The sequence below is a fragment of the Pituophis catenifer genome, unplaced genomic scaffold (genome assembly GCF_029215685.1).
Source record: "Pituophis catenifer annectens isolate HBS135680 unplaced genomic scaffold, rPitCat1.0.hap2 SCAF_16, whole genome shotgun sequence".
Lineage (NCBI taxonomy): Eukaryota > Metazoa > Chordata > Lepidosauria > Squamata > Colubridae > Pituophis > Pituophis catenifer.
Window position 1 is genome coordinate 18,654,157 of NW_027256896.1, and position 16,733 is coordinate 18,670,889.

The 16,733-nt window shown below is 45.7% G+C and overlaps 1 protein-coding gene across 1 annotated transcript in view; it reads left to right on the forward strand.

Annotated features, from left to right (window-relative positions):
- The first annotated feature begins 357 nt into the window (after nucleotides 1-357).
- RADIL (Rap associating with DIL domain) overlaps nucleotides 358-16,733 on the forward strand; it is a 28,088-nt gene continuing 11,712 nt past the window's right edge. The window contains exons 1-7 of the mRNA XM_070954867.1: nucleotides 358-911; nucleotides 7,730-7,870; nucleotides 7,955-8,058; nucleotides 9,287-9,967; nucleotides 10,912-10,949; nucleotides 11,596-11,756; nucleotides 13,219-13,331. Coding sequence (XP_070810968.1) covers nucleotides 362-911; nucleotides 7,730-7,870; nucleotides 7,955-8,058; nucleotides 9,287-9,967; nucleotides 10,912-10,949; nucleotides 11,596-11,756; nucleotides 13,219-13,331 — 1,788 coding nt within the window. The 5' untranslated portion in view covers nucleotides 358-361. The remainder of the gene's footprint in view (nucleotides 912-7,729; nucleotides 7,871-7,954; nucleotides 8,059-9,286; nucleotides 9,968-10,911; nucleotides 10,950-11,595; nucleotides 11,757-13,218; nucleotides 13,332-16,733) is intronic.

The following is a 16,733-nucleotide window of genomic DNA, read 5'->3' on the forward strand; positions in this document are numbered from 1 at the left end:
ATTTCCACAAAACTAGCATATGTAGTTGAATTAAACGTTCCGTTTTCTTCTGAAGCTTTTCTTTTCTTGGATTTATCTATGGTTGGCCTACCAGGTGTTGAAAAGCTCAATAAATCGTGTGCCAGTGGGTGTTGCACATTGGCAGTTGTGACATATTTTGAGTGACGGAGCCACAGCAGAGGTGTGAAAGAGCCACATGCGGCTCCAGAGCCGCAGATTGCCGATCCCTGCTCTAGTCAAACGTAGGATCTTGAAGCCACCTGTGCTCCAAGGTTGTTGTTCTTTTTGCAGAGGTTCTGTGAACATCTTGTTGTTTGTCAGCCATTCATGGTTCTGCTTTCTTTCTGTTCAGCCACGACCCATGACGCCCCCCTACGCGATGTTCTACAGGTCACCTTCAACCATGTCGCCGCCCTCCAAAAACCGATTCAAGCGACAAAGTCGGATATTCTCCCAGGTCTTGTACCGGACGCTGAGCTACAAGGACCGCAGCTCGGTGGCCGGTTATTCGGGAGCAAACAAGGAGGATCTGTCCGAACTCTCCACCCAGGTCTCAGCTCCTGGAGTTCTCAAGATCTTTGGATGTCACATCTGTGTGGGCACTCACTACAAGAGCGTCTTGGCCACGGCCAGCTCGAGTGCCCAAGAGCTGTTGAAAGAAGCTCTTGAGAGGTATGGACTCAGCAGGGTAGATGTGGGCCATTATGTTCTCTGCGACGTCGTCGGGACGTTTGCTGGCTCGGAGAAGCAGTGGAAGATGGAAGGGTTGAGAATCCTGAGGGACCACGAGAAACCTCTTTTGATCCAGGACCTTTGGAAGCCGCGGGAAGGTTTCTCTCGGAGGTTTGAGCTTCGGAAGAGGTCTGAAGTGGAGGAGATGACAGCCAAGGACAAAGACACCATCACAGCAGGTGAGGAACAGAAGATCTTCTGGGAAGTGCTCTATGCGGCACTTCAGTTGCAAGATCATAAGACATTATCTTGCGGTTGGTGGGGTTTGAGCTTAGCGTGCAAACTCCCAATGGGGGGAGGGGGTGGGGAAGGATAGATCCACACGGGGCTTAGACCTAGTGAAGTGGGTCATTCAAGGATCTACACTGGGGCAAACCTGGTGGTGATGAATTATTCAGCCAAATGTAAGCTTAGTTAAACCCGTCACAAAGCTTTGGAAGGTGTATCTAGAGAGGGGAGGATCTGGGACTAATCCCATGGATTAGGACTTGGACTAGGTGGGTGGGAGGGGAGAAAATTTGGGTTGAAATCTTGGCCTGGCCAAAAGTCCATCGTAATTGACTTACCCCCCACAATTGTGGCCAGTATTTCCATTGCTAAGTAAGTCAGTTGCAAGAATGGCGAGAACCGAGGGGTCCTTGGTGCTCTCTGAGCTTGGTTGTTTCTTTGCAGACGTTTCATGACCCAACTAGGTAACATCATTAGTGCTGTTGTTACATAGGTTTGGGTCATGAAACATCTGCAAGGAAACCACCAAGTTCAGAGAGCACCAAGGACCCCTCATTTCAATCCTGAGTTTTAAATATTCTCCTTTAATGGGGAGAACTCTTCGGCCATGCAAGAGACAGGAAGGTCTACGGGGTAGCAGAACCCCCTTGCTAGTGGTTCTTTAGGTTGTCTGAATGTCAACTCACAAAGCATCCCTGACCTGCTCTCGAGTTGCCATAGGAAAGGGGGAGATGGGAAACTAATGAAACGGCAGGGCAGCCAAAGACAGATGCACATTCCAGACTTATCTCTCTTAAGGCTGTATCCCAAGGTTACTTACAGTGGCCGGAGGGGAGTGATCGCTACAACCCGCAAAATTGCCCCGGTGGCGAATGTGACACACCCGGGGGGGGAAGGGGGGAAACAGGGGCATGATTGGGGCCATAAATTCCGTGGGGTCAGAGCTGGCTTCACTTGGGAAGGTGCCGACATGAAGGTCCTAATAAATAACAGGATTTCTTTTGAAGTTTGGCTCCGAGGCTCATGACTTAATTAGGGCATCCGTCGGAACCCTTGACACTGAAGTTGTTTCAGCCTGAAAGCTCAGTTTGGTTGCATCTGCTCGCCAAGCGGAGTTCGAAGAACCGAGCCGCTCAACAACCACAAGCCCAGACCCAGTGTCAATCGTCCATCATCAGCCGCAGGAGCGTGAGAGGGAAATCCAGACCCAGAGGCCGGACAGGGAGCGGGATCGAAAGATTATTTTGGCCACATCCAGGAAAAAAGTCCTCTGTTTGTTTTTCCAGCAAAGCTCGGGGAGTTTCAGGAGGGTTTAGGAGTCTTTTTTGGAAGGCGAGGACTCCACTGTTTTTCTTTCTTTTTTGGTATTTTGCTTTTTTTTGGCTCTGGCTGCACAGAATCAATACGGAAGGTTCCTTTCCGACAGATAAGGAAATCAGAAGTTGGCCTCTTTTTTTTTTCAGCAGAGGAAGCCGCAGCCGGATTGCTGAAGTTGGTTTTTTTCTTTTTCGGATTTTCAGAGGAGACGTTCTCTTCATTTTTTTTTGTTTTTTAGGCAAGTTTTATTGATTTTTTTTTCCTTTCGCCCACCACACACAGACTTATTTTATGAACAGAGTATTGACCATATCATATCTTATACAACTTATCCAGAGGTGGGTTTCAGCAGGTTCTGACCAGTTCTGGAGAACCCGTAGCAGAAATTTTGAGTAGAGAACCGGGAGTAAAAATTCTGACTGGCCCCGCCCCCATCTATTCTCTGCCTTCCAAGTCCCAGCTGATCGGGAGGGAATGGAGATTTTACAGTATCCTTCCCCTGGAGAGGGGAGGGAATGGGGATTTTAAAGTATAGTTCCCCTGGAGTGGGGAGGGAATGGAGATTTTACAGTATCCTTCCCCTAGAGAGGGGAGGAAATGGGGATTTTCAGTTGCTCTTCCTGGGGCGTACAGAAACTTATTACCACAATTGAGCCCAAATTTTTTGTCGCTGAGTGAGATATTTGTTAAGTGATTTTACGACCTTTCTTATGAACAGAGTAGAGTAGAGTAGAGTAGAGTAGAGTAGAATAGGAATAGAGTAGAGTAGAGTAGAGTAGAGTAGAGTAGAGTAGAGTAGAGTAGAGTAGAGTAGAATAGGAGTAGAGTAGAGTAGAGTAGAGTAGAGTAGAGTAGAGTAGAATAGAATAGAATAGAATAGAATAGAATAGAATAGAATAGAATAGAATAGAATAGAATAGAATAACAGCATTGGAGCAGTGGTGAAATCCAATTTTTTTTTTTACTACTGGTTCTGTGGGCGTGGCTTAGTGGGCATAGCTTGGTGGGTGTGGCAGGGGAAGGATACTGCAAAATCTCCATTTCCACCCCACTCCAGGGGAAGGATACTGCAAAATCCCCATTCCCACCCCACTCTGGGGCCAGCCAGAGGTGGTATTTGCCGGTTCTCCTAACTACTCAAACTTTCCGCTACCGGTTCTCCAGAACCTGTCAGAACTTGCTGGATTTCACCCCTGCCTTGGAGCTCTTCTTAAGCAGGATACCCTACCCCACTTCAGACAAATGATAGAAGTAGATAATGAAGAAGAAAATCTTCATTATCTTAACCTTGAGGGTCAAAGGTCCCCGTTTTCCTCTCTACATTTTAGTTTTGCTTCTTGGGAGGGTGCTTCGGCCCCTTGCACGGTGGCCAAGTCCTCCTTTCTACCAGTCGTTTGTGGTCCAGCTTGACCTGAAACCATTGCTTGTTGTCGCGGTAGATTATTCTGCCCTATTTGTCCTTCTTTTGCCTAATCTGGAGACGTATAAACAAACCCAGTAAGCATCTCCACTCCTTCTCTGCGCCAATCATTTCTTTTTAAGTTTCCCAGCAAAGGCAGAGAGTTTAAAGCAAACAACCAAAAAAAAAATGGATTTAAGAACTGCAAGACCATTCCTCACCAAATAAGGTAGATTGCTTGGTGGACTCTAAGCTGTTTTCTTTATAAATGGGCTTGGAGAGTTTTCTGATCCTGATTTCTTGTTTCATCCCTGGAGAAGCTGGATCTTTCCTTTCTTTCTCTACCTTTGGCCAAGTGGGGAGAGAGAGAGAGTCCCATCTCTAAATTTGGCTTCTCTCCAGGGAATGCAGAGATTTTAATTTATTTATTTATTTTAAATCACCCACTCTGGGATTGTGAGAAAAACTTGAGAAGTCTAGTTTGGGGAAGATAACGTCAAGTGTCGTAGAAAACGGTGTTCCACCTCAAGGAGAAGGCGATATCTCGCTTCTACAGGAAAACTGTGGATAGAAGACGGGAGAAGGATTCAACCAGGAGCAGCCATCCTCTTGGGCAGAGAATGGAGGACAGAGGCAAAGCCATTCAATGAATTTGTGGGTCCAAAATGAATTTGTGGGTTCACCCACACGCAAGGTACGTGCTCCATCGCTGAAGGTTCTCAGGAAAAGATTGCACAACCATTTGTCTGGAAAAGGTAGAAGGACTTCTGCCTTGGGTAGAAGGTTGGACCTCCAAGCTTCCTTCCAACTCTATGCTTTTATCATTCTATCATCAGAGTTCAGGTAGAACTCTATGATTCTATCATTCTATCATCAGAGTTCAGGTAGAACTCTATGCTTCTATCATTCTATCATCAGAGTTCAGGTAGAACTCTATGACTCTATCATTCTATCATCAGAGTTCAGGTAGAACTCTATGCTTCTATCATTCTATCATCAGAGTTCAGGTAGAACTCTATGACTCTATCATTCTATCATCAGAGTTCAGGTAGAACTCTATGATTCTATCATTCTATCATCAGAGTTCAGGTAGAACTCTATGTTTCTATCATTCTATCATCAGAGTTCAGGTAGAACTCTATGATTCTATCATTCTATCATCAGAGTTCAGGTAGAACTCTATGATTCTATCATTCTATTATCAGAGTTCAGGTAGAACTCTATGATTCTATCATTCTATCATCAGAGTTCAGGTAGAACTCTATGATTCTATCATTCTATCATCAGAGTTCAGGTAGAACTCTATGACTCTATCATTCTATCATCAGAGTTCAGGTAGAACTCTATGCTTCTATCATTCTATCATCAGAGTTCAGGTAGAACTCTATGACTCTATCATTCTATCATCAGAGTTCAGGTAGAACTCTATGATTCTATCATTCTATCATCAGAGTTCAGGTAGAACTCTATGATTCTAACATTCTATCATCAGAGTTCAGGTAGAACTCTATGCTTCTATCATTCTATCATCAGAGTTCAGGTAGAACTCTATGATTCTATCATTCTATCATCAGAGTTCAGGTAGAACTCTATGCTTCTATCATTCTATCATCAGAGTTCAGGTAGAACTCTATGATTCTATCATTCTATCATCAGAGTTCAGGTAAAACTCTATGTTTCTATCATTCTATCATCAGAGTTCAGGTAAAACTCTATGTTTCTATCATTCTATCATCAGAGTTCAGGTAAAACTCTATGATTCTATCATTCTATCATCAGAGTTCAGTAGAACTCTATGATTCTATCATTTTTGAGGTTGGCGTAGTTATATCTCCCACACCCCCAAACTCTTTTGGGGCTTCCTTCTTCAAGAGTCCACCCGGCCTGCGTGAACATTGCTTCTGTTTAGCCACGACATTCCTTCTGTGGTCTTCCTTTATCAGTTCCTTCGATGGTTGAAGAGCAAAGATGTCAGAGATAGGAGTGTTTATGGGGTGAAAGAGAGGGAGCAATGCTTCTCTTGGTTTTCCATGAGGCATAGAGGACTCCTTCGATGAGAAGAGGGGCTGCCCCCAAAGAAGAGGGGAGGTCAGCCTGTTCTCCAAAGCACCAGAAGGCAGGACAGGAAACAATGGATGGAAACTAATCGAGGAGAGAAGCAACCTGGAATGAAGGAGAAGCTTCTTGACACTGAGGACAAGAAGTTGCCTTCAGAAGTTGTGGCTGCTCCATCACTGGAGGCTTTTAAGAAGAGCTTGGACAGCCATTGATCTGAAATGCTATAGGCTCTCCTGCTTAAGCAGGGGGTTGGACTAGAAGATCTCTAAGGTCCTTTCCAGTCTCTAGTCTATTCTAAATCTGTGCTTGCATTTACAAGCTTTGTCGTGCCCCCAGGGTAGAGAGAGACAAACTCTCTCTCTCTCTCTCTCTCTTTTTCTTTTTCTCGGTCTCTTGGAGAGACGGTGAGGAGAAGTTAATTGTTCCTTACCTCTGCAGCTAATGCGCAGAGTCTCCACCGCTGCAGCTGGCAAATCCTTTCAACCTGCCAAGTTGTGCTGGCAAATGAGCTTGGCTTCAAAGACCGAGCACCTGGGAAGCCCTTGGTTCAACTTTGCGGTAAGACGGTAAGACGTCGAAGCTCTTCAACCTTCCTTGGTCCAGGCAGGGGAACAACAGATCCGTCCTCTGCATTCCCACCTCCAGTTTATTTCCAGGGGTTTGGGGAGGGGGGGGGAGAAGGGAGGGAAGGGGAGAGTAAGGGAGGAAAGAAGACTCTTCCCTTTTCTTAATCCTCCCCCACCCCTCAGCGCGGAAGGCAGCTGGGAAAGGTTGCTGCACAAGACAGTGAAATTGGATTTGTGGGTTTGCGTGGGTCAGAAGAAAGAGAGAGCAGAAGGGAATCTGGAAAAGGCTGACGGAGGAGGAGTGGGGAGAGAAGAGAGGCATGTCACTTGCATGGCCCAGCCAGATGGTCTTCTGGGGGTGGGTGGGTCTCTCTCTGTGTGTATATGTGTGTGCATCTAATCTCTCTTGGAATATATTTTTGGCTCTCAGTTCTGCTGCATGGCTTGGGAGGGAGGCCAAAACTGAGAGCAGAAATAGGGAAATATCTTTATCCCGGCAGCGGGATTCCGATGATGGATAAGCGGTCCCCTCCTTTTCCTCGCCCGCCATCCCAAACTTTTTATTATTATTATTATTCCAAATGCGTATTTCCTAAAGTTAAAAAAACAAAACAAAAAAAACCTGCGTTTCACTGAAATGCTGCCATTTATAAGAGATCACACAAGATTTATATTGACTGTTTCCCTATGACTATCATTAAGTGTTGTACCTCATGATTCTTCTTTTTATGTACACGGAGAGCGTATGCACCAGAGACAAATTCCTTGTGTGTCCAATCACACTTGGCCAATAAAGAATTCTATTCTATTCTATTCTATTCTATTCTATTCTATTCTATTCTATTCTATTCTATTCTATTCTATTCTATTCTATTCTATTCTATATAGAATTCTATATTCTATATTCTATTCTATTCTATTCTATATTCTGTATTCTATTCTATTCTATTCTATTCTATTCTATTCTTCTATTCTATTCTATATTCTATATTCTATATTCTGTTCTATTTTCTATTTTCTATTTTCTATATTATTATTATTATTATTATTATTATTTATTAGATTTCTATAGAATATATTCTATATTCTATTCTATTCTTCTATTCTATATTCTATTCTATTCTATATTCTATATTCTATATTCTATATTCTATATTCTATATTCTATTCTATTCTATTCTATATTTTATATTTTATATTTTATATTTTATATTTTATATTTTATATTTTATTTTCTATTTTCTATTTTCTATTCTATTCTATTCTATTCTATTCTATTCTATTCTATTCTATTCTATTCTATTCTATTCTATTCTATTCTATTCTATTTTACGTGGCCCTCATTGAAATCGAGTTTGACAGTCCTGGCTTAGATGGTGCAGAGGTTAGATGGGCCTTACCTGCCAACCTTCTTCTCCTTCACCTCTAGGAATTAACGCTCAGGCTCGGAAGCTCCAGCGCAACCGGACGAAAGGAACCATGACTCTCTTGATGGCTTGCCATACTTCGCCCCCCAGCCTTAGGCGCACCGTCAGCGAGGCCAGCCTTAGCCAAGCAGGCCCACTGGAGGACCAGAAAGAGGAGGGGCCTCTTCGGCGGCACTACTCCACGCTGCCGGAGACTCTCCGATGCATGGAGGGGGTACCGGACGGGCGGGCGGCGGCTGCCCTTGAAGAGCCAAACGGAGGCAACACCTTGAGAGTCTCGCTCTATCAGTCCCCACATCTGCTGCTCCTACAGGGATACAGCCAGCAACATGTAAGTTTCCCCCTCTCACCCGAGGCAGCCTTCTTCAAGTTGTCTCCCTGCTAGATGCCTTGGATTGCACTTCCCATTATCCCCAGCCACTCTCCAGGTGTGTTGGAAAGCCACGGCCATGATTCATGGTGGGGTAGTAGGATAATTCCCCCCAGTGATGGGTTTCAACATTTTTTACTACTGGTTCTGTGGGTGTGGCTTGGTGGGCGTGGCAGGGGAAGGATACTGTAAAATCTCCATTCCGTCCCCCAATCCAGGGGAAAGTTACTGCAAAATCCACATTCCCTCCTGATCAGTTGGGACTTGAAGAGAATAGATGGGGGCGGGGCCAGTCAGAGGTGGTATTGACCAGTTCTCCGAACTACTCAAAATTTCCGCTACAGGTTCGTCAGAACTGGTCAGAACCTGCTGAAACCCACCTCTGGTTCTGGAATTCCCTAGACTGCAACAATAATTCCATAGCTAGGTTTCTTCCAGAAGAGTAGAACTACAACTCCCATGTCTCCCAGGCAGGCTCCCTTCCCCATCCCGCTATTCTGTAGATCCATAACTTTGCCACACTTCTCAATCGCTTCCCTTCTCAGCCAGCATCCCCTCCCACCAGGGAGTGGTATTTACTTACCTTCGCTACCGGTTTGCAAATGTGAGGGTGCGTGTACATGCTAGCTTCACTTGTATGCACAGGGCCTTCCGTGCATGCTCAGCAGTGGTGGGTTGCCCCCGGTTCGCACCGGTTCTATAGAACCGGTAGCAAAACCGGTGGAAGGCTCCGCCCACCGACCCTGACGTCATCAGGATGCTTCTGTGCATGCAGAAGAGCGTGCGGCCCCGCTGCGAACTGGTAGTAAAGATAAGTGGAACCCACCCCTGATGCTCAGAGCATCAAAAATGTGGATAAATGGGACGTGATGACGTCCAGGCGGGTGGGTGGAGCCTCCTGTAGCCGCTGCTACCAGTTCGCCCGAACCAGATAGAACCAGCTGAATAGTAGCACTGCTTCCCACCCAACACCGGGAGATGTCTACCATCCCAGCATGTAAATCCTCCATCTGTAGGGAGGAGAGAACGTCTACGTTGCTTTTGGTAGAACCTCTTGTTGGGCTGTGAAAGAGAAGTCCCCCACCCTCTCAAACTTGGCACGAGAGTCGTCCCCTGCCCCCCCAGTCAGAACAGGTTGGCCCTGAGCTCGGCCCTTTCTTTCTACCTGCTTGTGTGTTGGGCTCCGTAGGACAGGCTGGTGTACCTCTTGAACCGCGAGCAACACACGGTTGGCCAAAGGACTCAAGCCAGCAAGCCAAGCATTAGCCTTTCAGCGCCCGACATCCTTCCTCTCCACTGCTCCATCCGGCGGGTGAAGCTGCCCACCTGTTCTCGCCACCGCTGCGAAGAGAAGCTCATCTTAGAACCCATCGCGGGTGCCAACGTCTCCATCAACTTCTCCGAGGTGGGGAAGACGGTGGTGCTCCGTCACGGCGACCTCATCTCCCTCGGCCTCTCCTACCTGTTCCTCTACAAGGACCCTCTCAAAACTCAGCTGCTGCCCACCCAGACGCTGGCGAAGCTGAAAGCCATGCGCCGGGCTTCCGAACCTGAGCCCTCGTCCTCCACCTGCAAATTGTGCGGCACCCATTTCAAAGACAAGGCCTCCTCTTCCAAAAAGCAGGAGGGCCAGTCCTCCTCCGGCCGGAAGAGCAGCCGGAGGAAGCTGCAACTGGAATTTGACAAAACCAACGAAGATCTCTTGCTGAGGAGGATCATGACGCTCATCGAACCCACTGGAGACGACCACAAGTTGACGCCGGCCTTTTTGTTGTGTCTCTGCATCCAGCACTCGGCCACCCATTTTAGGCTGGGAGACTTTGGGCAGCTCCTCCTCAAGGCGACGAAAATGGTTCAGAAGAGCGTGTGGGTCAGTAGTAGGTTTGTTATAAAAGGAGGGAATGGGAGGAATGGGAGGACTGGCGGTTTAGGGTTTGATGGTGGGACATCTTTAGTCCTTGTCAGTTTCAGTCTGTTTTCACTCTCGCTCTCATCTTGAGGGATCCTTGGGGGTCCTTCCACCACAAGAATATTTTGTTGGCTTCGGGACAAAACAGGGCCTTCTCTGTGGTGGCACCAGAATTTGGTAATTCCTTTGGCTGTTTTCTTCCAGATGTTTCATGATCACCATCAGTGCTAGAAGGGAGAGGGGTTTGGAGGAGGAGGAGGAGGAGGAAGAGGAGAGGAGGAGAAGGACTATTGGTCCTTGGTGGTCTCTGAGCTTGGTAGTTTTCTTGCAGATGTTTCATGACCCAACTAGGTAACTTCGTCAATGATCGGAGGGAGTTTGCAATCAGGAGGAGGAGGAGGAGGAGGAGGAAAACTGTGGGGTCCTTGATGATCAAAACGCTTTCGGAGGGATCAAAGCCGCCTCTCTGAAATGCCAAACGCTCCCTTCAAACTTGAAGCATTTTGAATTCCGAAGCGTTTTGAGGTTGGGGAAATGCTTTGCAGGGCCCTCCCGTACGCCAATGTTAAAAGAAGCGTAGGCACTGAATGGAATTTACATTTTGATGGCCACACGACTCATTTAGGTAATGTGAATTGGGTCGGTCTTCGCAAAAAAATGTGAATGAAATCCTTGGTTAGCCTCATAATTGCCACCAGAAATGGAATGTGCAGTTCAAAGCAGCTAGAAATCTTGAAAAGAACATTAATTCTTGCATATAAAAGGTGCTGTTTTGGTTATCCACGCAATGCAGGATCTGGAAATCGCAGGTCGTTTTATCCATTTCTGTATTTCTTTAGATCACTGGCATGTATTTTGATTTTTTTTTAAACAAAAATTTGTTTCGATGTGTTTTCCGGTTCTAGGAGAAAACAAACGAGCTTGCGGAAAAACAATCCTTACAGTAAGTTTCCTGTATTCATATTTATTTCAAGAATAGTTCACCTCTCACGCAAGGGTTAAAGGCCAAGATCTCTTCAGAATCTGAATCAAGGAAAATCCTTCCACCGCAAAATCTTCAACCACAAAAACGGGGCCTTCTCTGTGGTAGCACCAGAATTTGGTAATTCCTTTTCATGTGAGGCTAGGTGAGCTTTGACCCCTCTACAATGTTTTGATTTTGCTTGGCTTATATTATTGGGCCTATTATTGCTCAGGGATCTTCCCCTGAGGTTAACCTACTACACATCTGGATCAGGGCAGGCTCTGTTCCAGCGAGATCCACAAATAGATTTGCTGCTTTTCGTGGGAAGCCGAGATGGTCAATCCATTAATCTGAAAACTGAATGCATTTCCAGCAGGGTTGTCCTTGGCTTCAGGGAGGCACAGAGGCCAAAATCCTACTGGGGATTGAAATAGGGAGGGAAGGAGAGGCAATTCTCACCCTTCCCAACCTACAGCCTTCCAGATGTGCTAGGAACACAACTCTCAGAATAGAACTACATGAGAAATCTGGGCAGCTGCTTCTCTCAGCACATCTGGAAGGCAGGTCTGGGAAGGCTCTCCTAGCCATCTTAAGACTTCTTTTAATTCTTGGTCTGTTTTGTCAGCCAGGATCCAGCATCGCTTTCCCGCTTCACCATCTCAGACCTTCTCCCCGACCTTCAGCACGTGGTCTTCTGGATGTCCAACTCCATCGAAATCCTGTACTTCATTCAGCAGAAATCCCCCGTTTACATCCAGAACATGGAAGAAGAGCTGGACATCAAAGGTAAATGGGTGGGAATGATGTCCATTCCTAGAGTTGAGGTGTCAATAAGAGCTTCCTTGAAATGTTGATTTGTTGGAACCTCAAGTAGAACTTGACTTTCACCCAGTGCCGTTTCTCGGGGTTGGGAAAGCTGGTGGCCCTCCAAATATTCCTGAACCCCACTTCCTTAGTTGTCAAGGACCATGGGTGAGTGATATTGGAGATACTTTGTCTCTCTTGGTTTCTGTTCTGATTTAGGCTTCCTTAGAAAGTATACAGCACAATCTTAGTCCCGGCAAAACTCTTTAATTCATACGGCTGTGAATTATTGTCATTCTCAGTCCAAAAGGCTTCTCAAACAGTCTTTCAGGGGAGTGTTTACAAACACCCACCTTATCTCCCTTGGAATGCTGCCAGAGAACTAATTGCTACACGCAGGGCAAGGCCAAACTTAGCACAGAGTCAAACAGAACTTTCCCAAAGCTTTTACTGACCAGATGAACTAAATTGCTTCCTGCAAAAGTTCACATCCCGTTCGCTTCTCTTTTATGTCTTATGGGAGGGGCCAATCATCTCCAAGCCTTACTCCCAAGTCGACCCCATTTTCTTAATTGTTCCTGTCTTCTGGCAGCTTGCGCGTGTGCATGCTGGGAACAGGCTGATGCTGTTGTCAGACTCCGGAAACTCCGGAGGCAGCAAAGAACTACCAGATGGTCTTGGCCCCCTCTCTGCCTCCCACTCAGAGCTCTTGTCCAAGCCTTCTCCAGACTCTAGGACTGGCCCACGTTCCTCCCCAACCTCCTCACTGTCTGACTGCTGCCAGCTCTGCTGGCCGCTGGCGGGCCACAACAGTTTCATTAATTGCAACCCACCTGGAGATCTGTTGTGATTAAACAGAGCTGGGCAAAATGGTTGAGGATCACACTCTCTGCTGTCCAAGCAACAACTTTATGGGCCACCAGCTGGACCACGAAAGGTCCTACAAGGCAAACCCGTCCATCTTTTTCTCCTTTGTGGATGTCCAGCCAAAGAGAAATCCCTCCTCGGTTGAACAGAACTATTTCCCAGGAAAGCTTGAAAGTTGGATGAAAACTGGCCAATTCCTCAGCTGGTTGACCTTGAGTAACCTTTCCTGCTTCCCCTTCTCCCCCCCCCCTCCTCACCCAGCTTCATCCCAAAGGGAAAAAGAGAGCAAAGAAACCATGTTCTGGGACGCCTTCCATGTTTTTCGTCCTATCTCAGTTCCCATGCTGATAGCACAGCGAAGAAGGTCAAGGGAAGAGAATGAAATCCCACTGAAAATTCAGCTCCAATCAGTGGATTCAACCCAATCCCTCTCCATCCTCCCCCAAAAGTAGAAAGCTAGCATGTCAGGAGGAAGAAAACATATAAACATGGATTTCTGAGTTGAGCCGGACTGATCCAAAAAGCCAGTGCTTTCCGAAATCTCTACATAAGGGATTGTGTCTTTCCTCTTTTCCAGGATCTAAGGAATCCCTCTTCTCCTTGACCATCACAGCCAGTGAGGAAGCCATGACGGTTTTGGAGGAAGTCATCATGTATACGTTTCAGCAATGTGTTTACTACATCTCCAAGGTACGTCAACCCTTCGAAAGTTAGCACCCTCCCCTCTCCTAGGAGAATGAAATATTCTAGGAAATATTAAAAAGGCAGTATATTATATTTTTGTAATTTATATATAAATTATATACCATGTTTCACCAAAAATAATAATAAATAATAATAATAATAATAATAATAATAATAATAATAATAATAATAATAATAATAATAATAATAATAATAATAATAATTTTATTTCTATACTGCCCTTCTCCCGAAGGACTCAGGGCGGTGTACAGCCTATTTAAAAACACAAGACAAAACAGCAATTAAAATTTAAAATGATTAAATACATTTGGCTCAATTAAAACCCCAGAAATTTAAAATACCCCAATTTAAAACTATTATGTTGATAGCCCTGCCTGGCGGAACAACAGGGTCTTCAGTGCGCAGCGAAACACCCGGAGGTCGGAGATCTTACGTATTTCCGGGGGCAGTTCATTCCACAGGGCTGGGGCTCCCACAGAGAAGGCCCTCCCCCTGGGTGTCGCCAGCCCTCCCTGAAAATATTTAAACATATGAGCACCTGGTCTGGTTAGGGTTAGGGAGACAGAGCTGGAAATCAGGTAAAATGGCAAGAGGAGTCCCATCTTGCTCCACGCACCCCAAAATAATAAGACCTCCCCAAAAATAAGGTCAAGAGCTTATTTCGGAGTTCAAAAAAATATAAAACAGGGTCTTATTTTCAGGGAAACACGGCATTATATAAATATAATTTATATATTATAATATATTACATTATAGAGGGATGCGGAGGCTCAGTGGCTAAGATGCTGAGCTTGTCGATCAGAAGGTTGGCAGTTCAGCGGTTCGAATCCCTAGCGCCGCGTAACCGGGTGAGCTCCCGTTCCTTGTCCCAGCTTCTGCCAACCTAGCAGTTCAAAAGCAGGTTAAAAAATGCAAGTAGAAAAATAGGGACCACCTTTGGTGGGAAGGGAACAGCGTTCCGTGCGCCTTTGGCGTTGAGTCATGCCGGCCACATGACCACGGAGATGTCTTCGGACAGCGCTGGCTCTTCGGCTTTGGAACAGAGATGAGCACCGCCCTCTAGAGTCGGGAACGACTAGCACATACTGTGTTTCCCCGAAAATAAGACCCTGTCTTATATTTTTTTGAACGCCAAAATAAGTGCTTGGCCTTGTTTTCGGGGAGGTCTTATTATTTTGGGGCACGTGGAGGAAACCAGAGGAAATGACGGGGACCGGCTGTGCATGTGGTTAAATATTTTGGGGGAGGGCTTATTTTCCGGGGGGGGCTTATTTTAGCACATGTGCTCAAAAGCCCAATTGGGCTTATTATCAGGGAATATCTTATTTTGGGGGAAACAGGATATATGCAAGGGAAACCTTTACCTTTTATATTATATTTCCCTGGATGAGAAATGTCACTGAATCCTCCTTCCGAGCTAAATAGTTAGCTAAAACAGGGGAGAAGAAACCATATTTGAGACTAGCTTTCTCCCTCTAAGTGTGTGTCAGCTGGAGGAATTGTGGTCCAAGGACTTCTGAAGAATCAATGGTGGCCCACTTCTGCCATAGATAAGTGAATTAGATCTCAGGTCTTGGCGTAAAATGATACGGACTGAAAAACGTGGGAATTTTGCTGGTTGATCTCGACTATCCTTAGAAAGATTTCAGTTGGGCTGGACATGGATGGTAGACTTCAGGAGTTTTCACTATTGCAGCATAAACGAGGAAGCCAAAAAAAACTTGCAGGAGTGGGCCAGCGATGTTCTCCAGATGTTCCTGCATCACAATTTCCACCAGTCACAGCCAGCCACAAATAAGAATCCGAGGCTGGGCCCGTCATTGCTCCTGGCTCAGCACAATGCCATGACTATTCCTTCAAAAGCTTCAGGAGAAAGAAACATGTGACAGAAGAACTGGATTCTTCAAGGAATATTATGAATTTGTGGCTCTCTTCCTGTGGCCTGTCCTGTGCTTTTAAGACTAATAGAGCAGCAGAGATAGGCTGCTGGGGATTCGCAGGGGTTCGGGAGAACCTCTAGCTAAGATTCTGTGCAGTTCGGAGAACCCCCAAATCCCACTCATGTCTGGCCCTGCCCATCCCACCTCTCCCCTCTCAGGAGTCCCCATGCAGCCCATTTTGGATGCAGGTAAATGCAGGGCACACACGGAAGCTCGGGGAGGGCGAAAAACGGGACTACCGGAAGTTCGGGAGGGCCTCCAGAGCCTGGGGAGGCTGTTTTTGTCCTCCTGGAGGCTCAAGGAAAGTCTCTGGAGCCCGGGGAGGGCAAATCCCCCCCAGCTGTGGTGCAGGACGCAGAGTAGGCCACGCCCACCATGGCCACGCCCTCCCAGCAACCGGGCAGAGAACCCCTTGCTAAAATTTTTGAAGCCCACCCCTGCTAATAGGGCATGAGAGGAAACCATATTGTGGCCAAGAATAGAATAGAATAGAATAGAATAGAATAGAATAGAATAGAATAGAATAGAATAGAATAGAATAGAATAGAATAGAATAGAATAGAAGCAGTTTATCGGCATCTTTTCACCAAAGTTCCTGCTCAGCTCTTCCACAACCTCATGCTGGCTTATGAGTTTCTCCAGTTCTGCCGGCAGAACGTTGGACTCTTCACCGAGAATCGCGGCATCTTCCGACAAAGCACCCCAAATCTATTCAAGGTACCAGACCCCGGACTCTTTCGTCCTTCTGAACTTTTGACCTCCATGTAGGAGCATCAGAACAGAACAGAACAGAATAGAATTAAGAATTAAGAATGGAATGGAATAATAGAATAGAATAATAATAGAATAATAGAATAGAATAGAGAATGAAAGAATAGAATAGAATAGAATAGAATAGAATAGAATAGAATAGAATAGAATAGAATAGAATAGAATAGAATAGAATAGAATAGAATAGAATTCTTTATTGGCCAAGTGTGATTGGACACACAAGGAATTTGTCTTGGTGCATCCGCTCTCAGTGTACATAAAAAGAAAAGATACGTTCATCAAGAATCATAAGGTACAACACTTAATAATAGTCATCGGGTACAAATAAGCAATCAGAAAACAATATCAATATAAATCTTAAGGATACCAGCAACAAGGTTACAGTCATACAGTCATAACTGGGAGGAGATGGGTGATGGGAACGATGAGAAGATGAGATGAGATGAGAAAATAGCACCTCTGCGTCCATTTGGTCACCCCAAATCCCGCTCGGCTTGAAGGAGAGTCTTTGTTTTAAGAAGCCAAGAGAGTGGTTTTTTGAACAAGTGTGATGAGACTCTGCTTTCATGAATGGCTGAAATGGGCAAAGATCTCCTTGCCCACTTCCTGGTTCCTCAACGGTCCAGGAGGGGAGCGTCCCCTTGGAGCAAGGGTCTCCAACCTTGGCAACTTTAAG